Source organism: Ammospiza nelsoni, chromosome 6 (assembly GCF_027579445.1).
Source record: "Ammospiza nelsoni isolate bAmmNel1 chromosome 6, bAmmNel1.pri, whole genome shotgun sequence".
In the NCBI taxonomy this organism is placed as follows: Eukaryota; Metazoa; Chordata; class Aves; order Passeriformes; family Passerellidae; genus Ammospiza; species Ammospiza nelsoni.
The window spans coordinates 28,881,375-28,908,378 of record NC_080638.1 but is presented as its reverse complement, the minus strand read 5'-3'; the positions used below and the strand labels follow the sequence as shown (position 1 = coordinate 28,908,378).

Sequence of the window (27,004 nt, the reverse complement as noted above, 5' to 3'; positions counted from 1 at the left end):
TGGCTCTGGATTGTACCCTTTTCTCTCTATTGAGCATTTCTTAATATTACATTCAGGACTACTCTGTGGGAGTTGGAATCTGCATTTTCTAAATAATCTTCCATCTTCTCTAGAGCTTCTGCTTCACTGTGTAAAAATAAATTTTAAAAATCCATTATCAAGCTAAACATAACTGCCATTTGTGAGATGCAACAGAGATAAGAATTGTGAAGTCATGGAATCATAGAATTGTTCATATTGGAAAAGACCTCCAAGCTCATTGAGTCCAAATGTTAAGTCAGCACTGCCAAGTGCACCACTAAACCATATTCCTAAACATCATATCTATGTATATTTCAAATACCTTCTACAAGAATAAACACATAAAACTACTGAAGTCTCTTTATTTAGTTCTTTAAAAATTTTGTGTTTGAAAAGCACTCCCAATGCACTTTATTTTTAATTTTTTTCTTATTGTTGAGAAAGAAGTGTCATCATACTGAAAGTGTTAAGAAGCTTCATGTAAACTATAGGAATACAATAGAAGTAATAATTATAACTGAGATGCTAGAGAAGGCTTTTGCATAACCAGAAAAATCAAATCCTGATTTACATGAAAGGGATGCAAAAATAATCAGTATTTTTGTAACAAAGCTCTTATCGAGACACAATTCATTAAAAGTTAGTTTCTTTAGCAATGTATTTGTCTCCCTACTAAAAATTTAAAATTAATTCTGTATGGTAAGTGCTGCAAAAGAAATATCTTTGAACAGAATGGTCTCCATTTTAAAGCATTCTTTTGTTAGAGAAGAGCCTAGAATACTATGGACTCTCACCAAGTTGTGAGGGAGAAAATAATTACTGTAATTACAATAGCTTTTGTGATTAGAAGTAAACGTGTACACACTAAGCTGTTAGCAAACACAGGTAAGCTCTAAAGAGCTTTACTGCTTCCTCCTGAAGTGAAAGGCGATTCTTTTTTAAGCAGACATTAAGCAAAGATTTTTTAAAGCAGAAATAATTGATCTACAAGGGGATAAATTATACTATACATAACTGGAATAAACAGATGAAACTGTAACCAAAATGTAACTACACAGTTTGTGTTCATGTATGTATATTATATAGTCAGCAATATTTAAAGGCATGTCCATGGCTGTAAGTACATTAAAGTGTTAGGCCTTTTTTTCCCTGAATGCCCTTTTCTATTTTTCACTTTGTAAAGGAATGGGAAGCTCAGCCTTGAATGCTGTGAACGTGTTAATGCTTGTGGAGAAATTGAAGAGAGTTCCCCAGTTAGAGGCACAGAAGGACACAGTCAATTGGATACTGCAGGTACACAAAGGAGAGATAAGTATAAGCTGATTTCAGTTGTGTAGAAAGTTAATGTGAAAGATGTTATGATTCCTATATACAGTTCCTACATATAATCCGTTTACAGCTGCAATGATTTCTTGAGAAGTTTAATCTGTTGCAACATTGTACTTGCTACTTGTACTATGAAGTATTGGATCAATTTTTGCTTAGGTAACTCATTCCAGTAATGACATATTTACACACATTCCTTATATATCTGTTGCAAGTAACAGCAAATAATGAGTAAGGCAGTGTTCTGGGAGTGCACATAGAGTCTTGGGTTTTTCTGTTATTTAGGAGTTTTGAGTGGTTGAATCCATTTGAAAATCTGAAAATAATGTGAAACGAAATACCAAGAGTTTTAATCCTGTCCATCATAGAATGGATTGAGTTGGAAGGGACCTTAAAAGTAATGTAGCTCAAAGCCTCTGCCATGGGTAGGGACACCTTCCAACAGACCAGAGTGCCTACAAGTCCAGGCTGGACTTGAACACTTCCAGCATCCACAAATTCTCTGGGCAGCCTGTTGCAGTGCTTATATATTGTAACATTGGAAATGTATTAATTTACATTGTTATAAGAGCCAAATTGTGTTTTATTTTTAACATCTGAGTTTCTGTTTTCAGATGTTTGACATGGTGAAGAGATTGAGAGAAAAGTCTAGTTTGGCAACAGTAGGAGCTACATCAGGCTCAGAAGCTACAAAAGGTGATGAGGTAATAATAAAAATAAAGCTTCAGTAGAAGCCTTGTATTTAAATGTTTTGAATAGCTATTTTCAGTGATGTGTCTAAATTTATTGTTGCCTAAAATGATAATTTTTCAAAAAACTGATCTGTGATATGTTGTGTGCAGCTAGGGTTTAGTTTCCAAGATTAATATTTTTAGTACATGAAATATGTGCTAAACATGTTTCATGGAATTATTAGCAGCTATTGTGAGAGGCTGTACTTCTGAGTTAAATGAATCAATTGACGGGGCCGAAGGAAATAATCTGTGCTCATCTTTCCATTTCTTGTCTTTGTGAATTGACCACCTTTTTCTTATACTGTCACTGCACAATAATTAGAAATGCAAATCCACTTCAGATGATGTCTTGTAGTTATCTGTCAAGAGGTTAATGTCCTTTGTCCTGGTTGTATAAATGCATGAGCCTTAAGCAATTATTCTGACTGTCAGTTTTTTCGCCCTTCCCTCAAAATAACTTCTGAATCTAGTGGTCAAATGACACAATGAAATGGAGATTTCAAAGATGACTTGAGTCCTAAAGAGTGGCTGTGTTTTCAATTGACATTGGAACAGAAAAGAAGAATCTGATTACCCTTAGGCAGTAGGTGAAGACAGACTGGTTTGCTCTTAGACGTTTTGTTTGGCCTTAGCTTGCTGCCAAGCAATCTCTTGGCTCATCATTGCATGCCTAGTTCTAAACTTACCACACAGCATATGCCGTGTCTCTTTTTTCAGGCAGGTGTCATATGGGATTTGGTAAGGTACCAAACAAAATACAGTAGTCCATAAGAAATTAATCTCTTTCAGTTCTACTTGTGGAGCAAGTTGTTTGATTTCCTGGAAAAGTCATGGTACTGTGAATGGAAACCTTGTGTATAATGTTACATTTGTCCCTTAAGTAATTGGATAGGAAGAGTTAGGTTCTATATGTTTTAATAAAGTCTATCTGTGTTTTTTGAATTCTGGATTTCTAAAGCATAGAAATTCTTTTTTTATGGTTTCTGAAAATATGATACAAGAGTAAATGTTGGAAGAACAATAGCTTTCCAGTGTACCATAAAGAATAATGAAAATACAATAGACAGATGTATAAAATGCTGACACATTTTGTTGTGTCATGGATAGGCAGTTCAAGATGAAATTTTCTTCAATTTCTGTAAGGAAGATACTGAATACTCAGTAGGGTTTCACTTATGGGGAGAATAATAGAACTCTGGAGAAAACTTTGACGTACACCTCACTAAAATTTCTTAAGAACAGACAAGTACCTAATTGAAATGACTCAGAGATTTTTGATCTTATCTTTGAACTAGGGATTGTAGTAGTGACCTTTTCTAGACCACAAAAGTCTGTCCAGTCAACATGTAAAGATTTGAGTTCTGTTCATTTCTGTTTCAGATAGCAGTTAACTTTTTTCCCCTCATTAAAGTGTTGTCAGTTAAGGGAATTTGATGTCGGTGGTTCAAATGCCTATACTGGGGAAAGAGTCTTCTCATTTTTTGATGTTCTTAGTTGCCTGTAATTTCTTTATTCTCTTACTGTAAGACACAGAGCACTCAGGATAAAGAGAAGGCTGAGCGGAAGAGGAAGGCGGAAGCAGCGAGGTTGCACCGTCAGAAGATAATGGCCCAGATGTCTGCCCTGCAGAGGAATTTCATTGAAACCCACAAGCTCCTGTATGAAAACACACTGGAGACCCAGGGGAAAGATGATGCTATTATGGAAGAAGAAAGGTAAGAGAAAACAGACATATTTGTAGTCTATGACTTGTTAGATGTCAGGAAAAACTCAGTTCATTTAGAAAATCCAGCTGGTTATTTTATATCTTTGTCACTTCTGGTCTTACAGCACCTCTTCAGCAATTGATTACTCCAGAATTGCTTTGGGTCCCAAACGAGGTCCATCTGTCATTGAGAAGGAAGTTTTGACCTGTATTCTTTGTCAGGAGGAACAGGAAGTAAAGTTTGAAAGTGCTGCGATGGTATTATCTGCCTGTGTGCAGAAGTCAACTGCCTTAACTCAGAATAGGAGCAGAATTCTTGAACTCTCAGGAGGTATGAGATTTTTTCTTCTCTTATAGTAAAAGCACTTCTGTACCTGGAGCTCAAACTCCTTCAACAACTAAACTCTTTTCTTTGATCAGGTTGCTAATTGGCTTACTGTACTTAAGAAAAAAGGATTCAAACTTCTAAATTGCTTTAAAATTCATGTCAAATTTAAATGAGAAGTATATGAAGATTTAGGTTTGTTGGTGAAGGAAATCATAAAATGCTTTGATCTCACAAGACTTAATAAAACATGTAGATTTAGTGGGAGTAGTTAGTTTGGAGAAAAGCTAACACTGTTTACAGTTCTGTTTATTCAAGTACAAGTGCAAATTTTCCCAATGTGGACGAAATAAATGAATGTTATCAGAGGCCAGTATGCCAGCCTGAAAAGGGTTAGGGTGTTTGGTTTGGTTTGGGTATTTTTTCCTCTTATATGTCTAGGAAATAATAAAAACAACAATATAAAGAATGATAAAAATCTAAGCAAGGATCACATGATATCATCTGATGAGTGAACAAAAAATTGAATACAATAAAGTTATGCAATCATGAGAGTTACATTTGTGTAATAGCATATTGGTAGCAGGGAGCACAAAGCCCAGCAGAATTTCTTTTGTAAGTAGCAGCTGACTAAACATGATGGAAATTTTGGTCTGTTACTTAAGGGAAAGAAGAAAATAAATACAAGGATATGGGAGAACCTAAGCATTCACTGACATTTTTGTTCTCTTTTTGAAAAGGGAAGTTAATAATGTTTCAAGAAAGATGCTGTCACAACTTGTAAATTAAATTCTTTCTTATTTTCAGATGTGGGGGTGTTTTTTTATGGTTTGTGGTCAGCTTATAGATCAAAATGAATGCTATGTACTATTTTTTTTTTTAATTGACACTAATATGTAGAAAATAGCTTTGAATTATGTTTGTGCAGTTCATTATTCCTGCTTTAGTTCAGAAGCAATCAAACTCTTGATTGTTACCAGAGGAAAGTTCATAATATTTTTCATATTTCTCCGTGGTATTACCCTATTTTTTATCATGCTTGTAAACCTTTTCCAAGCTGTTTCACTAATAAGATATTTTGGTTTTTTCCTCTGGGTCATTAAAAAGTACTGAATTGTCATAGGCCTAGAACAAACTCCTTCAGAATCCTGCTTGATCCATTTTTCTTTATCAGCAAACTACTGGTAATGGCATTTTTGAGACAGTTGTATAGATTTTTTTTATCTAGGTCATATACTAATTACATTTCTTTTTTCTGTGGTACTCTGAAGTACAGATTAAATCCTACAAGATACACTTGTATATTTTCTGTAGTGGCATGTTGAGCTATTGAAATAATTGAAAAAAGAAAAGAATGGAGTTCCTTTTTCTGAGGCTGTTTTTGGGCATTGTTTATCGTACTTATAATGCACAGTCCTCTGCTGCTCATATAATGCACGGTCCTCTGCTGGTGATCAGTTACCAGGAATCCTCTAAGAGCTTTTTTCTTTCAAGATCTAAATAAATGTAAAAATGCTTGATTTTTGTTATTCAGCAGTGCTTTCTGTGTTAGTGTTTTGAAAATATGTGGGATTAATTGGATAAATTATTCATCCTACTTGTCCTTAGTAGTTTCATTTTCATTTAAAAATAAAGTAAAAGCTTCAGTGACAGTGAATCCAACCACAGATCTGTTCCAGTACAGAAGCACCCTTTTTTCTTCCTAACCAATTTGAAATTTGACATCTTTCTCTGTATGGAGAACCTTCAGTAGTTTAATTGGGTATTGCTTGTCATTGCTCTGCTGCATGATTGGTCTGGAAAAGTTAGCCCAGTGAAGCTTTAGTATGACTGTGCAAACTGTAGGAAAATAAGATCTGAAGGTTCATGTTCTGTATATATTGTTGATTTCTGTTCATACTGATGGGAAGTTACATTACTGTTCATTCCATAATTTTTCTGCTGTGTGTTTCTAGATACACTAGATCCTCTCTTCATGCACCCTGACTTACCTTGTGGGACCCACACAGGGAGCTGTGGTCATGTAATGCATGCGGCCTGCTGGCAGAAGTAAGGATGTGTCTTTGCTGCCTTTTAATGGTTTTTAATTAATCTATTTTCCAAATCACCTTAAGAGTACACTGAAAACAAGGTACAGTAAGTGGATATTTAATTAAGGGATCAAAATTTTTTGTACTCGTCTAAAAATCAAATACGGAACAAGAGATGTTTTGACTTGATGAAGATAATCATTGTCAAAAGTTTTAGGGCCTTTTATGACACAGAGAAGAATTTCTAAGGATTTATTAATTTATGCAAATATAAACAATGGAGTGAAATTGGTCAAGAGTAAGAAACTATATTGAGTAGGTTTACTTTTAGCAACAGTACTCTACAAGTTTCTCTCCAGGTCAATACTTCAAGGGTGAAACTGATCTATTCTAGTGAGTGTTTAGAAGAGATTCTAGCGTCTAGAACAGAATATGAGGAATATCAGTGGTTAAATCTTGTGACTCCTCCCATATCAGCGAAGAAACTCTTAATGAAAAGTAAGGGTGTAGAATTGATGCAATTGCTGTAGACTTGATTGGATTTCTGTGGTTTGAGGGACCCACAATTCAGACCAAGTGTTTTGGATTTGAATGGAACCTGGACATTAAAAGACCAAGGTTCCTGGCTTGTGGGATACAATCATCCTACGTTTCACTCCACGTAGGTCTGGCAAGTCTAAACTATGTAAGCAGTGTGAGGTAATAATAGAAATAATCCCACTGAAATATTATCAACAGATAAGAGGTGGGTCATGCAATCACAAGCTGATCTTGTAACTGTCTCTTTATACATATGACATATGTTATAAACACTCTCTTGAGGTTTGTTGTTTGTACTTGCACCATTTTACTTTAAAAAATCTTACTAAACTTCTAGTGTTTACCATTCACTTTTTACATTCAATATGTGTGTATACTGCTGGTTTTTACAATAAAACATCAGTACAGAGTAAGTAGGTGCACACACTTAGAATGAAGCTCAGGTGTGTTCCTTGGGTATAACACATCTGCTCTTGGCAGATCCATCTACATATGCATAGATCTAAGTTGTGCAACATTGGAGCTCAGTTCCTTTGCTCTTTTTAAGAGAAGATGACTTGCTGTATGGGTTAATGGGATTAAAATGAACAACAGGCTCTTCACATACAGTATGGCACAGAAGGTTTTGAGTATAGTCTTTTATTTAGTACATAATATTCCTCCAAACTATGCCTGCCATACCTTTCTATGTGCAGCCTACAAGTGCTGGAAATCCCCTAAAACAGAATAAGTCAAAATGAGTGGAATATCCTTGTAGTTGCCATGTATGAGCAAGAGGAGTTGCTTGCAAAAACATAGTTGTGTGAATGTGGGGAAAATCAATGTATGGGTTTTCGTTTGTAACAAAATACTTCCCAAATATTCTATATTCATTAGAATTTCTGCAGATGCCAGTGCATATACACTTTCTCTTCTCACATAAATGGAATTTTATTTTATTTATGATACATGGTTTAAAGCAAAAAAAAAAAAATTTAGTTATTACCTTGGTGTGGAAGTTAGAAATTTTCATATTTCTCTCTAAGATCCTACTTACTTGATCTGAACATTAAAACTGAATTTGTATCCAGAGAAGAAGATGTAAATGTTTGATGTTTTTGTTCCCATAAATACCAATGAGACAATAATGACATTTGAAAGCTTACTTGCATCCACTGAGGGGGCAAAAATTATAATGAAGCCTGTAAAATATCATAGTTGTTTCTTATTTCCTTTTTGTTTAAAATAGTTGAAATATTACATTCTAATATATATTATTCTCTCTTCCTGTTAAAAGAAGGCTGCAGTTCCACTATCTAGTCATGATGCCCAGTAATTGCAATGAATAGCTGATTAATCATTTGGGAAATGTTACCAGTAGTGTTTCCTAAAATTAAATAACCATATGTTCAATACCTGTTTCAAATTTCCTATAGTAAGTTGCATATGAGAGTTACTAGATGCAGTATTTCATTATGTTGAAGATAAGAGGGAAGAGTAGAAAAATGTAAGGACTGCTTGTCTGCAAAATTTTAATGAAATTTGTAAGGGTAATATAAGTGAGGGAAACTTGCAATCATTTTCCCAGTAGTGACGCACCACGCATTTTTGCATTAATTCATCTGTGTGCTCAAAGGTTTTATTTTTTTCCCATCCAGGCATGTAGAAGAGTTACAAATCAAAGGAAAAGACTCCTTTGTTGCCTTGGATAAATGTTTGCTGTACAATTATGCTTGAACCTTTGTGTTCATGTTGCTTTTGAGCCATTCTCCTTTCATTTTTAATGTTGTAGGTACTTTGAAGCAATACAGCTGAACTTCCGACAACGTCTGCACGTTGAACAGATATTTGACCTGGAGAATGGAGAATATCTTTGTCCCCTTTGCAAATCTCTGTGCAATACTGTGATTCCTATTGTTCCACTGCGGGCTCAAAAAATAAACAGGTGAAATACCAGATTGGTTAACCTCTACTTTAAAAAAAAAAAAATAAAGGAAATATTATAGGGCTGATCAGCTTTTCAAATTTTTGGAAAAAAAACTTCAAAAAAACTCATCTGTATAAAATACTGCATATCTTCTTATTGATTGCTTAGCCAAATATACATCTTTTGGCAGTAAATACTTTATTTTTTATAAAACATTTTTGAGTTGCCTAATTTTTGAAGCTGAAATCAAATGAGAAAGTACCTAGACCTAGTATTTAGCCTTATGCTTCATTTTGTACTGTTTGCTCAAAATTTCTGAAGCCAGTAAAACTGAGCTAATACTGTTTGGATGGGTTTGGATCTAATTGTGTCCTCTGCTTTTTAAGTTAAGGTGATTCTTTAAATGTTAAAGTAAAACCTGCTTTCTATTTTTTTTTTCAGTGAGGATGCAGAGGCAGTAGCTCAAATCCTGTCCCTAGCTAGGTGGCTGGAGATTGTCACAGTCAGGATATCAGGCTACAGTGTGAAAAATGCTAAAGGTTTGTTATCTTAATTTTTAAGCTATTCTGTGGGATAGACATCAGTGCATGTCTTAACTAGTACCAGTAGAAAACTTCAAATAAAGAATTGAGTTTTGCTCTCAATCAAGACAGTATCAAATAAAGCTGGGGATAAAAGTTATTGCCCGCCCTTTCTGAGTCGATATCTTGATTTCAGTCCCCTCACCAATTTTCTGGCTTTTGTTAATTATTTTCCATCTTTCCTTTGGAAAAAAAGGCGCACTTGGAGAGGATGCCAACAGACTAATGCTCATGGTTAATAAACTTTTATATGGACTGTGAGGTAGTAAAAAAGAGAACAACTAAATTATAAAGGACAAAATGAAAGTAGGTATGAGTATTTAGAAAACAGGAGGCACAGAGAGTCTAGTGTTTTGGGGAATAGAGGCAAAAGTTATTTAAAGGGGAATCATGGAATATAGTCTAGCTTGTGAGGTATGTTTGCAATTATTTTCAAATCAGTTTCAAATAAAAACACTACTCCCTTTTTTTGACTGCTTAAAAAACTGTAGCAGCTTCTTTGCTTTTTAATGCAGATGTATTTTTTTTTTCTGTTAGGAGAGAAACAAAGTCTTCCACCTTTCACCAACAAGGGAACGGGGAACTCAGCTTTGGAATTCCATTCCATCCTTAGTTTTGGAGTTCAGTCGTCGTAAGTGTTACTAGCAGTGTTCTCTGCATTATATTAATTTTCCCTTCAATATCTCAGGTATACTTCAGAATGTGTATTGAAGGAAAGCTGTGCTTTGTTTGGTCTGACTAGGGGCTTGCTCATTACTTTCCATAAGCATTCACTGAATATTGAATCTGTGAGGAGCTAGGTGGACCTTTGGTCAGGTCCAGTCTGGTATTTCTTATGTTCTTGGTACAAAGCTAGAAGCCTGGAATCTTCTAATCTACAATTCCAGTGATTTGGGTTACTTGCTGTGCCTCTAAGCATGTTATTTATTGTTTGTCTGCCTTAATTTTTCTGCCATGCATCTGTTTTGGGCATGGATTTCAGGTGGTTTTGGACATGATAATGGGATGGGGATCACTTAGAGGGATAGGGCTCTTGTCTTGTTCTGTTTCTCTTCTATTCTAAATTAAACTCAATGCCAACATTGAGTTTATTTGAGACAGCAATTGGTGATCATGTTCCACATTACTAATTGTAACACTAAGCATGTTCAATTCCTGTGGGCAAAAGCATTTTCCCACTAAAACAGAATGAATGGTAGATGCTTATCAAGTGAGCTCAGCTGTCCCTTATCTCTTTTTAAATCATGCTGTAAGTACTCTGCTACTTCAGACTGTCATCAAAGCTATGCAAAATACCCATGTATATCTTTTATTTGTACAAAAATAAAAAAATGTTCTGTTGTCAGAAACCTGAATCAAATTTTTTCTTGATAACTGATCTTCATGGGAAAGATTCTGTAGTTTAAAGTTAAATAGTGTTGTTTAAGTGTGAACCTGGCTAAACCCCAGATTTTTGGCTATAATTGTTTTGTCCATAGAGATACAGAGAATTAATATGAATGTCATATATTTCTATTAGAAAATCCTATGTATGACTTGGAAAAAAACCCACAAGCCATTAAAACTGCTAAACACTTGTTTACATAAAACTACATTTACAGAAACTAACCTGATGTACTTAGGAAGGAGCTTAAGTGCTAAAAAATGTGTTTAAAAACACACTTCCATTTTTAGCACCTTACTATTTTCACTTCAGGACTTAAAATTACTGTTTCTTACAATGTTTATTTTCATCATATTTTACTTTAAAATATTTGCATTTTTCTAATGTGAATTATAATGTCATACACAGAAATAATATCTTCCAGCCTGGCAGCTCTTAATCTCTCAATTTGTAAAGTCTTTTTTGTCAAAGTCCTTGGTTTACTACTGAAAACTAGGGATTTTTTTTTCATCTCTGTCCAGACAAAGGGTCTTTGTTCTCAATATTTCTTTCATAAATAACAGTCCTGGTTTGGACTTAGACTTTGCTAGTGATTGATTAACCAGTAAGTAGTTATCACTATTAATAATTGAGACTGAAATTTTCTCATGTTGGTTTTGCAGAGCCAAGTACTCAAGCAGTATCAAAGAGATGCTTATTCTCTTTGCCACCACCATTTACAGAGTTGGGCTCAAAGTTGCTCCAAATGAAGCTGATTCCCGGATTCCTATGATGACCTGGAGCACTTGTGCTTTTACCATCCAGTGTATAGGTAAAGTATAATTTCAGCTTATTCCTTCTCATTAATTTAAAATGTTACAGTTGCTTGATTGTTTAATTTTATACAATGTGATTGTACAAATAATAGTTCTGCATAAGTACAAGCCATATGTAATAGTATAGCGAATTAAATGATATGTAATTACATATGTAATAGCAGAATTATTATCTATAATCCAATAGAAATAGTAGGATGTTGTTCTTACATAGTAGCTCATGATATATGGTATGGAATGCCAACATTGAATTTAATTTGAGACAGCAGTTAGTGATCATTTTCCACATTACTAATTGTAACACTAAGCATGTTCAATTAATATTTTCAGGTTGTTAAAGATCATTGACTTGCAGGCATCTCCTACACTAAATGTCCAATAGCTGTGAAATAGTATTCTGTCTCCTTATTTGGTTTTATCTGTATTATTTAAAAAATTTTCATGGGATTTGTAGAAGAAAGTCCCTTGTATTCTGAAACTGCTAAGTAGATACCTGGTAGAAAAAGAAACAAAAAACCCACCAAAAAAACTACCAAACATTCTCTGCCATGTATCTCTCAAGGCAAAAAAATTAAACAGAAAAAAAATTTTCATTGTGTGGGATAATTTTATTTTGTTTCTGTACTGCATACACAATTAAGTTTGTGTAATGAACATGAAGCTGTGGATAAATCTGTAGATGCTTCCAGATAGGGAAAAAAGCAAGATCTAGGTCTAAAATGCATGATGAAGGGATTGAGAACATAATTGTACATGTCCATACATGTGATTTGTCAACTATACCAAGTATTTCTTGATGAAGATGTAGAAGTACAAGTTTAGTCTACCTTGAATCTCTAATGGAGTATCAGGAGTTCAGAAGGTTTTTAGGTGGATTGGGAATATTCTGATAAAGCAGAAATAGAACTGATTGCATCTTTAGTGATGGATTCTATATTTTCAAATAGGTTAAAATTGGTCACCCACTTTATTAACATTACTGTACTTAACGCTGTGCAGATTGGTTTTGTTTGATATATGAAAAAGGATATTGGTGGCTGTCAAGGAGGAGTTAGCCAGCAAGTGCATAAATGCAGTAACTGTTGTCACAGGTCTGATATTGAAAGCCTGTGTTAGTAAAAGAAAATTCAGGTACTCTTGAGGAGAAGAGTATAAGGCCAGAGGGATCACTGTGACAATTTGACTTGGCCACACCACTTCCTTGGAATCATTTTTGTTTGCAAATGGAGCAGACTTTTGTGGAATTCTAAAGCAAAACTGCCTGCATAGCTTCAGTATGCTGGTCTAAGAGTCTCGTTATAGTGTATTATTGAAACCATTTAATGGGCATATAGCCGAGCTGCCTAGACAAGGAACTTCAGAGGAACCTCTAGAGGAGGTTCAAAACATCTTTGACCTAAGTGAAGTGAATTGATATCATTGCTAAAGGCCAGACTCCTGAAAAAGAAACAAACTCAAAACCTGCCAGAACCAAAACCCCTCAACAAAAAGCCTCCAAACCAGAATCTCCCAATGAAATAAAATTTTAAAAATTCCAGGTGTACTGTTTCATCTCTGGAAAGTGACTGAAGTACAAAACCATTTGAACTGATACCTTTTTACTCAATTGAGTTAATTTGATTTCTTATTTTTTATTGGCTTATTTTTTCCTGATTATTCCTTCAGAACCAAAGCACTTAGGGAGTAAAGATGAGCTCTATTCAAAGTTGGGAGTTTTGTTTTCAAAGTATTTCTGTTAAACTGCATTCAAATGCAGTAGTGCAAATTTTGCCAGGTTGCCAAGGCAAATTGTGGCTGCCCCAACCCTGGCAGTGTTCAAGGTCAGGTTGGATGAGGCTTTAAGCAATGTGGTCTAGTGAGGGTGTCCCTGCCCATGGCAGGGGAGTGGGAATTAGATGAACTTTAAGGGTCTATTTCAGCCCCTTAACATTCTATGATAAATATGAGGGTAAGATGGCTGCATAGCATCTCTGTAAATGTAACTTGATGGTTTTGAGCATTGTATAAGTGTAACTGAAAATAAATCTGAATCCATAGAATGAATGTTTTATCATCATTCATGTGAAGCAACATTCCTTAAAATCCTTAGTTTGCAAAGGCTGAAAACTGAAAATTTTAAAATTGCTTATTGCAATAATTTATCTTGGAAATGATCAGTGCCATTTAAGACAGATTTGGTTTTTTCAAGAGAATTCTGTTATAGCAATTTGGGTGAGCTTTAAAAAGGAGTGTATATAATAAGAATAAATTAATATTAGGTTGTGTAGAAAAAAAACCTTATTTTTTTCTGTGTTTAATTTTAAGAAAACCTCTTGGAAACAGAGGGCAAGCCTTTATTTGGATCCCTACAAAATAGACAGGTATGGGTGAGTAAGACATGCAATATATTTTAAACAAAAAAGTATTTATAATATACATGCATCTATAAACCTGTCAAAACTGTTAACATCAAGATCATTCTCTGCTGAGGGAGAACTCTCAATGTTTGGATTCATAGCATAAAGAGCACTTTGAAAGAATAATGTCTGCTTGTATATGGATGTTCATATTAAATTAATTTATACATGTCTTTTATGTTTATGTAGAAGTAGATATGTTTTTACAGTTCTATATCACTCTTATATTTAGCCTTTTTTCCCGTTCAACCCTTTTCTCTTGCGCTCTAGCACAGTGGCCTTAAAGCATTAGTGCAGTTTGCAGCTGCTCAGAGAACAACATCCCCACAGCTTCTGATACAGAAACACCTGATTCGTCTTCTAGGAGGTACTGTAGTCCTTTTGTTTCCTGCCTTTTGTGTTGTGGAAGTTTCTGTTGCAAAGTGGCACACAGGTTAGTGCAGCACAGAGGCCAGGGCTGGAGTACTTGACAGCAGTGCTCACTTCAGTTGCCTGAAATCATGGGGTGTAGATGGAGCTCACCCCACGTTACCCAGACCTACAGATACTCAAGTCTGGAAAAGATGGGTAACAGCTGTCTCTGGCAATGTTCAGAATTACTCAAATTCTCTTCTAAACAGATGAATAAAGCCACAAAATAGGTTTTTCTTAATTGTGAAACCTCATCTTCTTAGCATGGAGAAGAGCAGGCTCTGGGGAGGCTTCATCACAGCCTTCCAGTATCCTACGAGGGCTTATAAAAAGGAGAGAAAGGGACTTATTAGAGAGGTAGATAGGGGCAGGACATAAGTGGAATGATTTTAAACTGAAAAAAACTAGGTTTAGGTTAACTATTAGATGGAAATTCTGTACTGTGAGGTGGTGGGGCACTGAAACAGGCTGCTCAAAGAAGTGGTTGCCCCATCCCTGGAAGTGTTAAAGGTCAGATTGGAGGGAGCTCTGGGCAGCCTGATGTAGTGAGTCACACTCCTGCCTTTGGCAGGGGAGATGGAGCTGGATCATCTTTAAACTCCCTTTCAATGCAAACCATTCTATAATTCTGTGACTTTCAATACTTTCAAAAGTCTGCTTGAAGCCTAGCTTAAGATATTTCAGTCCCAGGGAGAGCTAGTTTGAGGCATGTAGTTTCCCCCTAGTTTCTTATTGATTGGGTTAGTCTAAGAGTCTTATGTGGTGTTCTTAGGCTTTTGTATTGGGCAAGGTTGTGAGGCATCTAGTGCTGAGGTGCCTAAGGACCTTCACCTTTAACACTATGTGTGATTTATTAGAGGTGGAGAAATAAAGATTTATGTCGCAGAATTTTGAAGATATATTAATTAAAATTGTTAACTGTTAGTGCATGTGGAAATAGCTAAACATGCACAGTCAAACCAGTGGTAATCAGTTAATTAAACAGATCCTTAAGGATCTGGACCTTTGTTTGATGAAAACACAGAAATTATAGAGGCTCTAAAATCAGATTCTGATACTACAGTTCAACTCAAAAGAAGAAAATACGTGCTAAATATTTAACTGATACCTTTATTTTGTAGTTCTCCTACCAAGCTATAAAGGGGAGGACACTCCATCACTCTTAGAAGTAGATATGTTCCACATTTTGGTAAGCAGGTTCATTTTATTCTTCATGTTAATACTTTCTTTTGAGCACAAATTTTTGTGTACTGTACTCTGTAAATAGTATCTGTTCATTTGCATGAGTCAAGTGATTATATATGAGCAACAATCAAATGATTGCCTATAACTGCTGTGTTTACTTTTAGTTCTGCTGACTTTCAAATCTTTGCTGTCTTGTTCTTATTAAATTTCCTTCTTGCAATCTCAATCTTCTTTTTTCCACTTCCATTGTTACTAAGGATTAAAAAAAAACAACTTAAGAAACGCACTCAGTTTCTTTCCCTCACTTTCCCTTTGTCTCAATCAGTATCTCATACTCTGATTTCTTTACATCGACTCTCGTTACCTTCTGTAATTTTCTTAGCCTCTTCTTTCTGTTCTTAATACAAATATGCATTACAGATTTTTCTGCTGTTCAAAAAATCCAAAGCACGCAGAAAACAGCCAATAAAACCAGACTCACCAAATAAAATCTGTCTTGCCCTGGCTGTCCTTCTATCTAATGCTTGGTCTCACTTCCCACTTTTTTCAATGTGCTTTGACTTGTGTCAAAGAACAGAAATCAAGCTTTTTAGGAACTGGGCATGGTATATCTCTAAACTGACAATTACTATTCAACTCTGTCTGAGTTTCCTACATGCCCTATAGTGCTCAAATGGTTAATATTTTCCAGTGAGTTTTTGCTACTTTGCATTAAAACAAGTAAGGTAGATTAACACACTCAGAATACAAAAATAAAATACAAATGTATAGTGAGAGTATAGTTGCTACCCTTGTATCTATTACCAAATTTTTGGCACTTTAATATTTGTCTATTCCTCTTCACTGTAGGTGGGAGCTGTATTATCCTTTCCATCTTTATACTGGGAAGATGCTGTAGACTTGCAACCTTCATCAGTTAGTTCAGCCTATAACCACCTCTACCTCTTCCATCTGACAACACTGGCACACATAATGCAAATAGTCATCTCTTCAGCAACAGGTAGATGTGTATTTGTGTTGCATTTTTCTGGCATTTTTGCACAGTTTCTTAAAAATAATGGATTGATACCATTAATGTCTTCCATGTATAAATGTCCTCATAAGAGGTGACACTTAGGCCTAGGTAGTAATAACTGTTTTCTGGTAAAAATGAAGTAGCATTACATCAAGTTCAGAGCATTTTATTATATCACTTCTGTGTGCTTAGGCTAAGAAACCAAAATAGTTATTGATATATCAGTACTTGCTCCAGTCAGTCATTTTAGAGGGGTAACTTTCCCTTCTTCACTCCTTGTAAGAGAATCAAAGTTCTGCCAGCATCACTGAGCTGCACAGTGATAACCCATATGGATTTGGGAAATAAAATTTTCTTTGCTCTTCAACTTAGTAAATACCCAGATCTGAAATACAGAATCCTGTAAACCGATAGGAGAGAATTAAATTTTTCTCTCTAATTCATAACATAGTTAAAAATTGCCTGCAGACTTTCTAGCTAGTACTTTGTTTTTTCTTCAGTATGATAGGAATTTTTAAAAAATCTAGACATTTAAAAAAATTTCTGTAGCTTAAGCTGTGTAGAACAACTTCAGAAGTTCAAGGGAAGGAAGCAGTTCTTTACTGAGGATGACCAATGAGAGTGTAATCCTGATTCTTCCTTACAGCATTAAGTCTCAGGAGAACATTTTTAAGATAAAAAACAGCAAATAGAAAAGAATTAAGCAAATTAAAGTGGAATTAATTCTATAATTGAATTTTAAAAAAAGGTTTTAGTATTTGTAAAAGAGAAGTGTGTCAGGATGTAGTGCATTTACAGTGGACTCTTCTTTTTGTGTGCAGAATCCCCTACTGCTCACTCATCTGACAATAGTGAGGAGGCACAATCTGCACAGTCTTTCTGTAGAGAGGTTTGCCAATACACCAGTGGGTAAGTAACAGTTCAATTGTAGTGTTAAATTTTCTTGGAAAGACAGCAATCTACAGGATTGACCAGGACAACAGAAAAGACAGGAAAAAATTACTTATTTCATATAGGGAGTAGCACAGTGCCTTGTGCTTTCTTCCCATGCTCCTGAACACTGCAAGTGGTAAAAGAAATGCTTTTAGTTAAAGTGGCTGCTTTTTGTGGACAGCAGAGTGAATCATTAGCCTGAGGATGAAAAAATACCTGTATCCATTGTGGAGAGAAATACATCCAGCTGCAGTGTTTATTTTTTCTTTGCTTTGATTATTTTGGTTTAGATCTCTTGTGTTATAAATGGAAATGAGAAAGAAGGAAATGGTCCTACTACAAAAGGGGGATAAGTGTAAAGCCGAACATTGTCACTTATTTGAGTGTTAGTGCCCATTTTCAGACTTTTCTGACAGGTACAGCTGTCTAATTTGAAGATTTATTACAAGTGTGGTTCATAAACTCAGTACTCATTTCTTGTGAAAAGGGGAAGTTGGAAGTCAAGTGCTGGTGGCTGTGTTTTACAGAATTTGGGACACATGAGGGTTGCTTCTACACAGCTACAATTCTACCAATGCTAGCCAAAATATGATAGTGCTAGAATGATTTGCGGTATGACTACTGCAGCTTTTTCTCATTTCTGTTTTACAGTTGCTTCAGTCAGGATATTCCAGGCTGGCTTGTGTGGGATTGTGTTAAAAAAGGCATCGTGCCTTACCTTCGTTGTGCTGCTTTATTTTTTCATTATTTGCTGGGAGTTTCTCCACCTGAGGAGCTATTACAAGGTAAATATGAGAAAACAAATGTATGACCTTCTCTGTCTTGAAAGAATTTTTAAATGTTCACAATAATTTAACAATATTCAATATATGAAAGTAAGACTTGGAAGGTAAAGGAATTACTAATTCGTAGAGGAAGGGACAGGCAATTGAAGCTGAGTTGTCCTGACCTGCATAGAAGATGCAAATATGTGAATGGTCAGTGATGTATTGATAGTGAGTACTTGTTGATAAAGATTCAGCAGTGTAAAGATAATTTCAGGAATTTAGGTTACATTGCCTGAAATGTATTTTGAAAGCCCAGTGTTTTTCTGTAGTGCTAATGTTGGTAAATGCTAAAGATACAGGGATTGAGCCAAACAAAACCGAACAGGTACAAAGCACAGTATAAAACTTAAGCCTCTTCCTTGAAGGATCCTAATACATTACTGTTACTAACCCCAAAAATAAATATTTTGTTATGTGTCAAAATCCAGTGAAACACAGAATCATCAACTATTTGAAAACAAGAGCAGTAATTTTTGTGATTAACTGAGACAAAATATAACACATATATAACAACAAAAATGAAAAATTTATTTGTATAAACTGTGAACTAAATTAGAATTTTATTAGAATATGCAAGTCAAAATCTCTGCACATTGGGATATGCCGTTATCCTTACCAGGGGTCTGGATCTTTGATTCTGTAGGGAGGAGTCTTTCTGGTGAACCAACAATGTAATTTTCTGTAGCAGAGACAATAAATGACCACCCAGCAAACTATAAAATTAGCCCAATTTCATGTAATGTTAGCACTGACTTGATTACAGCAAAATTTAATATCATTGAGGACTGTCAGAAGGGTAGTGAAAAAATAAAATGCAAGTACAGAAATCTTCTGCACTTGTGTGACATATTATGCAGTAATTTAAGCAAGGAATTTTGTTATTACAGTAACTTATGTATTAAAAAATACTTAATTATATATGTCAAATTTGTTTAAACAGATCCTCAACTAATCCAAATGATAGCTCTGATTAAGTTGGCAGAATAATACCCAGTTGTACGATGTAGGCACTATGATGAAGCTGTAGGATACAGACTATTCAATGGAAAAGGGATCAGGAGATTTCTAGTTTTGAGAGAATTATTCAGCAGTGCTGAAACACTTGAGCACTCATTCGTGTTTTCTTTTGCAGTTTCTGAAGAAGGGCAATTCAAGGCACTTTGTAGTTACCTCTCTCTACCTACAAATTTGTTCCAGCTCTTCCATGAATATTGGGACACAGTAAATCCACTGCTTCAAAGGTACTAACTGGGACTGGACAGGCCATGTTCTTCTACTGTGATGGCCCTGTGGGAATTCTAGACCAAAATTGTTAGTGAATGACTAAGCTCAAACTCATACTGAAGTTCTAAACATTTTGTACAGGTACACTAAATCTCTTAAAGCACTTCAGTAACATAAAGCACTCTCTATTTTATGATAGTTACAATATTAACTAATTATAGTTTAAGGGACTAGTGCTTGCAGACCTATATGAAACCATACAGACAGAAGTTATTTTAAACCATTGCGTGTTTGATATGGCACTCAGTGCTCATTTGCCTATTTTTAATCTGTCCTCAGCAAAAGTGCTGATTACACGAGCTATAAAATGAGAGTGTGGAAAATCATGTAGCTGGCAGGGTGAGGCTTTGTATTATTTCTTCTCAACATTTGCAAAATAGACCGGTGGATGTTGAAATTGGCTTAATGGTTAAAAGATACAATTTGAGCATTATGTACATTGCCATCTGCACTCATGGAATCATACAATGTTAGAGGGTTGGGAGGAACCTTAAAGACGATCTGGATCTCAGCACCCTGCCATGGGCAGGGACACCTTCCACTAAAGCAGGCTGCTCCAAGCCTTATTCAAGCTGGACTTGAACACTTCCAGGGTTGGGGCATCCAAAACTTCTCTGGGCAACCTGTTCCAGTATCTTACCATCCTCAGAGGAAAGAATTTCTTCCTGATTTCTAACCTAAATTTCACTTCTTCCAGTTTGTGAAAGTAGCAGTAAAGAAAACATTTTCTTTAGCAGTAAAGAAAGAATCGGTTAAATTCTGCATTCAAAACCTCAAATTAAATGAATGGGCGCACCATACCTCATCCCCAGTTAAGACTAGAGCAGCTATATTGTGTTGGAGAATGTGTATTTAACATGACCATTTGAGCACCTGATGACAGTAATGATTATTCCTGGTTCTTGGCAGAATTCTCTGACTCACATTAGCTTTTACTTCGTTGTTGTTTGGTTGGGTTTTTTAACCTCTAGTTGTTTTAATCTTTGTGGTCTAGACAGTCCATATAGCTGACCTAAACAGTTCCCTACATACAGTTTTATTATCATCAGTTCCATTTGTAGTGTATATTATTACATATAAATTTATAGATTTGTTTTTACAAGTAAACTATTAAATGACTTTTTCTTACTTGTTCTTACATATTTGCTTAAAGACATAGAAGTTTTTCTAAGAGAACACAAAAAATATGATGCTTGTGAACATGGGGAAAGATCACTAGAAGCAGGATTAACAAATAGTTACTGTGCTACAGAAAAAGAGATTTCAAGTAGGAGGCTGCGTATTTAACATAATAGTAACAGTTGCCAGATCATCATGCAGGTTTCCGTATGTTTTTTCACAGATTGTTATTTCAGAAGGCTGAATTTGATGATTGTTGAGAAATGTGTTAAATGAAGCATACTAGATTGACCATCTGCTGCAGTTTTTCTCCCTTCTCTTTTTTTTTTTTTTTGGTAGAAATAACTTAAAAGACATCTTAAACATATCAGTTCCTCTCTTCTGTAGCTGGCCACTACCTGCCATTTTTTTGATAGACACATTTGGCCATTCTAAGCAATTATGTAATAAACCATTGTAAAATAGCCATTCGGTGATGGTTATTTAATAAAAGCAGCAAATATTTTTCTATTAGAATGCACAATATTTATTTCTGCTGTATCTTCTAGCATATGTATTTCAAAAGGTGCTGTGTATTGTAGCCCTCGTTGAGGAACTGAGTATGTCTGAAGACTACTTGCATTGTTTAACTCTGTGTAAATCTAGTGGTTTTATGTGCATGATAGTATTTTTAAGTCTTTTTTCACATAGGTTTTTCCTCCTGTATGCAAAACATTCTCCTGATGAAAACTATTAAAAAACACCCCTGTTTTTATCTTGCAAAGTTTTAGGTAGAACTGTCAGTGCTTTTTATCAGTGTTTTGTGTTTGCTTATCACTTACTAGTTTAATTTAATGAACCTAAATGTATATTTTTATCAAATACTGTAATCTGCAAATGTTTGTTTGAAATAGGTGGTGTGCTGATCCAGTGGTGTTAAGTTGTTTGAAAGGGAAAAGCATTGCAATAAGGTAAGCTTGTTGTTGTTGTTTTCTTCTGGTTTTGACTTAAAACACTTGAAAGAATGAAATGCTTATTGTGGGCAAGTCAGAGACTTCATGTTTTATTCCTTCTGCCCTACTGCTAGAAGTACATTTCTCTTTAAATCTCTTGTTTATTATTCCTCATACATTGACTCTTTATTGAGATTGTACAACATTGTTAGACAAGTAATCTGTCCTGCTCTAGGAAAGACCAAAAGCTAACTGAAATAGGAAATGTCTTCATACATGTATGTTGTATGTGAAATTTAAGTTCAGCACCTTTGCTAGAATATAGAAATGTTGAAGCTCCCATGTGGAGCATCTCATTTGGGATTCCGGGACTGAAGAATTGCTCTAGAATTGTAGACTTCTGCAGAAATGACCAAAAGCTTAGCAGGAGTTTGTGGTTATTTAGTCCATTGTTTGCTTTGATCTTTTTTATTCTCATAATACTTGTATTCCACTTACCCAGGTATCCTAGGAAAAGAAATCATTTAATAGAGCTTCCTGAAGACTACAGTTGCCTTCTGAATCAAGCCTCTCAGTTTAGGTAAGATGTGGCATATTTAGTTGTTTTCTTAGGAGTTTTGTCGCTTTTAGTGAATTTTATATTCTTGCAGTTACTGTAACTGGTATTGAAAGAATACAGAAATTATTTTATAGTGAAGGCGTTGTTATGGTTATACTGACCTATACTAGCACCTGTTCATTTTAAATGTGAAGCACAACAGCTTGCTAAATGAAGTCACTTGTGTTTGATAAGGCAGCATATAAAATTTTTATAGCTTAGTCTGCTGGTCACTTTTCTCCTGCAGAATGTGCATTTGGTTTGGCCATAAGCCCAAAAATTATTTTTGCACTGGACACAACAAGCTCAGATGATGGCACTGTTTTTTGCCAAGAAGTGTGAATCATAGGATAATTGAGGTCAGAAGGGATTTCTGTTGATCATCTAGTTCAACCTCCTACTCAAAGGAGACATCTTGCAGATAATTATTTCAAACAGTGTAAAAATACAACATGAGGAGGCAGATATGTTATTTGATTGTGATATGATATGTCTTAGGCTTTTGTTTGATTGTGATTTGGGGTTTTAAATTGGTTGGATAGGTCTTTTTGGGGTTTTCTTAAGGAACATAAAGCTTTAGTTAAAATTTCTTTTAAACTTTTGGTTTCTGCTGTGACATGCTGGTTACGCTTCTTTTAGATGCCCACGGTCTTCTGATGATGAGCAAAAGCACCCAGTATTGTGTTTATTCTGTGGGGCAATGCTGTGTTCCCAGAACACTTGCTGTCAGGAGCTGGTGAATGGGGAGGAGCTGGGAGCCTGTACTTCTCATGCTCTTCAGTGTGGAGCTGGAGTCTGCATGTTTCTCAAGTAAGTAGCCAGAAGTCACAACATTGTCAAAGCGTTTGCTTCTTTTTGTCTGAGATAAAGAAACAATACTTTGACATAAATTATAGCTCACCAGAAAGGGAAGATCCTGATTGGAGTTGTATTTTAAATGTAGCTATTCTTTTCTTTAAGAATCAGGGAATGCAAAGTTGTCCTCATTGAAGGTAAAACCAGGGGCTGCTTATATCCTGCACCCTATTTGGATGAATATGGAGAAACAGATCCAGGTCTGAAGTAAGTAAATGCCTGACTTCCTAATTCTCCATTTTTATCTTTTTTTCCTTCTTATACTCATTGGACAACACATTCTTCTGGCTAGTGTGTACAACACTGTATGTAATGCATATCTTGACCTGGGGAACTGATGGCAGTTTCCAGTCAGAAGTGGGTAGTTTATAATGAGAAAATACACTTTTTTAGTACTGTTAAACTTTCTTACTTGTCTCAAGAATGCTTTGTATGCATTTCATCAGAAACATATGAGAACTGCCATTGCTGAAATATCATCACAGAAATGGCAGTCATTGCTTGTCACAAGTAGAGATATTTTTGCATTTCCGACAGACTTGTTTGGAATTTAATTAGTATTTAATTAGTCTAGAGTTAATGTTAGCCTATTAATTGGACAGTTTGTCAGTTGCTATTCTGATATGCTAACTGGTTGTTCTCTTTTCCTCTGAAGAAGAGGAAATCCCCTGCACTTATGTCAGGAGCGTTACCGGAAGCTCCATCTGCTGTGGCAGCAGCACTGCATCATAGAGGAGATTGCCAGGAGCCAAGAAACAAATCAGATCTTCTTTGGATTCAACTGGCAGCTGCTCTGAGTCTCTTGATTTTAGGGAAAACTCTGACCTGTGGCAATGCTTTGGAAAAGGAAAGGAAGGTGGCAGTAAAAAATCTACTCAAGTGGTTTCTGTAGTTCAGACAATTAATTGATGGATTCTCTAGGTTGGATGTATCACTGATGCATTGAAACAGAAACTCGTATCACATATTTTCCTCTTTTTTCCTTTCCAAAAAAAGGAAAATCACATTCTGTAATTATTACTGAACCAGAAATATTTCCATTTTTTTCAGAAGTTCAGATTGTTTTATGTGTTTTCATGAGGACAGTTCCCAAATGCTGTTTTTCAGAGCACACACCACACTTGTCTCTTCCATGACTTGAGAACATATGTAAATGGTGTTGCCAAGAAAAAGCCTCCTTTACCTTCTTCCTGGGTCTATTTCCCAAGCTTAGTGAAGCTTTAAATAGATCGAGATCGTATTGGAGTGGAAGTGGTGCAAGGTCTTTAGTCACCTGCAGCAACAGGTAAAATAAAAAATAAATTTTACAGAAAAAGCTTGTATTCAGATATACCTTGGGATTTAATGAAGAATTTTCATTGATGAATTCTTTAAATGAGAAGTGTGGAATAGATAGTGCATGGAGGGATTACCATCTTGCTTGTTGCATCAAAGAATTAAGTCTGTGCTTTTTGCATTGCCAGAACTGCACTTTATCTAATGAAATTATCCTCCATTAGTGTATATCATAAGAGGTCTGGGGCTTCACCATTTGCCTAGGTTGTGGTTAGTTTTACTTCTTGTACAGTTTATCTTCTGAGGCCTTCCCCAAGAATCGAAAGAGAAAATACTGCAGGTATGTAGTTGTGGTGTAGCTCCGTAAGCTACCGAGCCAGAGACCTCAGTGAAGTAAACAGCCTTCAAAGCTGTCACTGGACTTAAATCAAGGCCCAAAACCAGCAAGTTTTAGAATCAGAAATAAGTTTGCCCTTATCTAAGGGATTTTCTGCTCGTTATCCTCTGTCACTGTTGTTTGAGCATGTTTTGGAGTCTGCATAAATGAAATTGTGTTTTGGGAGGCATGTTCAGTGGTTCAGTGCCAGGTAGAGCAGAAAAGGGAAGAAAAGGTGGCTAAATCTGTCTCTTTGCCCTTCAGTAGTTAATAGCACATTGTGATTGAACTCTCTCTCAATGATATGTGATTGTGCTTCAGTTCTAAATGTTTGTTGTTCTGTTTTCTGAATTTCAGCCATAATATACATGAGAGAATTTGTAATGTGATGGATACAAACTCTTTCATATGGAAATGGCATCTCCCGAGAAAGTTTGAAGTTGTCACTATCCTTCATTTCCCTGCCCCTTTGCTATTTTTAGATTCTTTGGTGCCATTTAAATCAGGCTTTCAAGGGGACTTTTTCAAATTAATGTCTGAATGTTTTTGTGTGATTTCTTTATTGTTTTCTTTTCTTTTCCCACAATTACGTGAGAGATAGTAGAATCACAATTAATGATTTAGATTTAAATACCATTCTTCTGGGTTTTTTAAAAATGTTTTTTGAGTATGTATGTATGAGTGCACTGCACAGCACCATAATGAATCTAAATATGGAATACCAATGATCTCAAACATTGTTCTGGTTTCAAATACTTTTTAAAAACTTCTGCTGTAATCCTTCCCCAGTGATATAAAAAGTTGGCTTTGATATATTTTCCAGGTATTCTCTTACTTGAAATTAAGACCATTCTCCTTATTTTGATTCTGTCAGATTTTAAACCTGAATATTAAACTCTTAGAAGACAAATATTAATGCTGTTAGTCTTCTCTAAAACATGTTTTAGAGAAGTTTAGAACAGTTGTCATGAAAACTTGCATGCGCTGGTGATTTTTATATCATCAAAACACTGCTTACAAAGAAAAATATTGAATTAAGACTGGCAAATGCCTCATTGGTACCAAACCTGTATTCTCTTACTGTTTCCCTCTGATATTTACATATTCAGTTATCAAGACCTTTCAGTTATCTTGCACTTCACTGATACAAAATTTCCATTATCCAGTATACAGTGAGATCACTTTATTTTGTTTTCTGTCTGAACTGTAGTATACAAGGACAGGAGCTGGTAAGGGCAAGTGAGCTTCTTTAAAGCTCTGGAAATCTCTTTGTAGTTAAAGAAGTGGGAGAGGAAAGTTGAGTTTACATTTGCACATACTAATTTAGCAAATGGGCTCCCCTATAGTTCACTGACTAGCGTGGTCATCTTTCATTTCATAAATTACTATGCAGTTTTGTTCACTGTGAGTATAATCTGTATTTAGTGACTGCAAGATGCTTATGCCACTTATTTCTGTTCCATCCAAGCTGACAGAAGTTATTTGATAATGCACATACTGGTATCTTAAATTGCAAAAATGTAAATTTGAAACTTGTATAATGTTCTTGTGCTTTTGAAATAAAATATCTTGTATATGTATATTTAAAAAAAAAGGAAATAAAGTAACTTCTTGTAGATTATTCAGTTTTTATTTGGAGGCACTTTGGCACCGCACAGTCCATTTTACCAAGTGTGTTATAGTGGTGTCTGTCAGTATGGGAAAGGAGAAGAGCTGGAAAATGGTTGGTAAACTATCAGTTATCCATGTAGGCTGTATCTTGGTCATACTGTAAGGAATGGTAGGATGCCTTTTCTTATGTAAAGATACGCTCCACGTGAAACATGTCCTAGTATTTTACAGATGCAAATTCCTACACTGTCCACATAAATTTCTAAAAGAAGTTAAAAGTACAGAATTTAATATTTATATGCCCTGAAACTGATCTAGTTGAGTGCATCTGGTTTTGTATCTTCTTGAAGAACTGGCTGTACTGTTTGGCAGATACTTAGTCTCTAGAAAGAGAAACTTTATGGTGCTGGTCTCACGTGCTGTGTGATACATACTTTTTAAAAAAAAAAGTGACTTATTATAGACCTAAACAAGCAGTCAAGACATCTTTTACATAGATATGGCCAGTTCTTCTTGCTCTTAAAGTTACAGGCTGCTGGTTGTCATCATGTTCACTGCTTTGTTCAAGCTTTGGGCACCATTTGGGTGTTAATGATGTTGCTTTTTATACTTATTCTCAGTAAATGGTTTTTAAGAACTGATTTCCTGAAAAGGCGACAGGTAGAGGTAGATAGGTTGAAGTCTACTAATAGAAATTTTCTGAAGAAAATTAGAAGAGGAATCCTGTTAATTAAGGGAAAAAAGAAAAGACACAGCAGTATTTCTTGTGTAATAAAAATCTCAATGTACAAAGTTATGTAGAGGAGTATTTTCACTATTA

At 35.3% G+C, this 27,004-nt stretch overlaps 1 protein-coding gene across 3 annotated transcripts in view; it reads left to right on the top strand.

The window, feature by feature from the left end:
* The window catches only part of UBR1 (ubiquitin protein ligase E3 component n-recognin 1), a 59,042-nt gene extending 32,848 nt beyond the window's left edge, over nt 1–26,194 (top strand). For 2 of the 3 annotated variants that reach the window (XM_059473673.1, XM_059473672.1), the window contains exons 27-47: nt 1,205–1,314; nt 1,962–2,051; nt 3,609–3,796; nt 3,912–4,117; nt 6,067–6,160; nt 8,453–8,605; nt 9,029–9,126; nt 9,706–9,799; nt 11,215–11,363; nt 13,672–13,727; nt 14,034–14,130; nt 15,296–15,363; nt 16,209–16,359; nt 17,196–17,283; nt 17,959–18,092; nt 19,267–19,375; nt 21,431–21,487; nt 21,972–22,049; nt 22,707–22,877; nt 23,028–23,129; nt 23,578–26,194. In XM_059473673.1, the coding sequence (XP_059329656.1) occupies nt 1,205–1,314; nt 1,962–2,051; nt 3,609–3,796; nt 3,912–4,117; nt 6,067–6,160; nt 8,453–8,605; nt 9,029–9,126; nt 9,706–9,799; nt 11,215–11,363; nt 13,672–13,727; nt 14,034–14,130; nt 15,296–15,363; nt 16,209–16,359; nt 17,196–17,283; nt 17,959–18,092; nt 19,267–19,375; nt 21,431–21,487; nt 21,972–22,049; nt 22,707–22,877; nt 23,028–23,129; nt 23,578–23,719 (2,435 nt within the window). In that variant the 3' untranslated portion in view covers nt 23,720–26,194. Of the gene's footprint in view, nt 1–1,204; nt 1,315–1,961; nt 2,052–3,608; nt 3,797–3,911; nt 4,118–6,066; nt 6,161–8,452; nt 8,606–9,028; nt 9,127–9,705; nt 9,800–11,214; nt 11,364–13,671; nt 13,734–14,033; nt 14,131–15,295; nt 15,364–16,208; nt 16,360–17,195; nt 17,284–17,958; nt 18,093–19,266; nt 19,376–21,430; nt 21,488–21,971; nt 22,050–22,706; nt 22,878–23,027; nt 23,130–23,577 lie in introns of all 3 variants that reach the window. The other variant, XM_059473671.1, reaches the window with a different exon arrangement.
* Nucleotides 26,195–27,004: the final 810 nt, after the last annotated feature.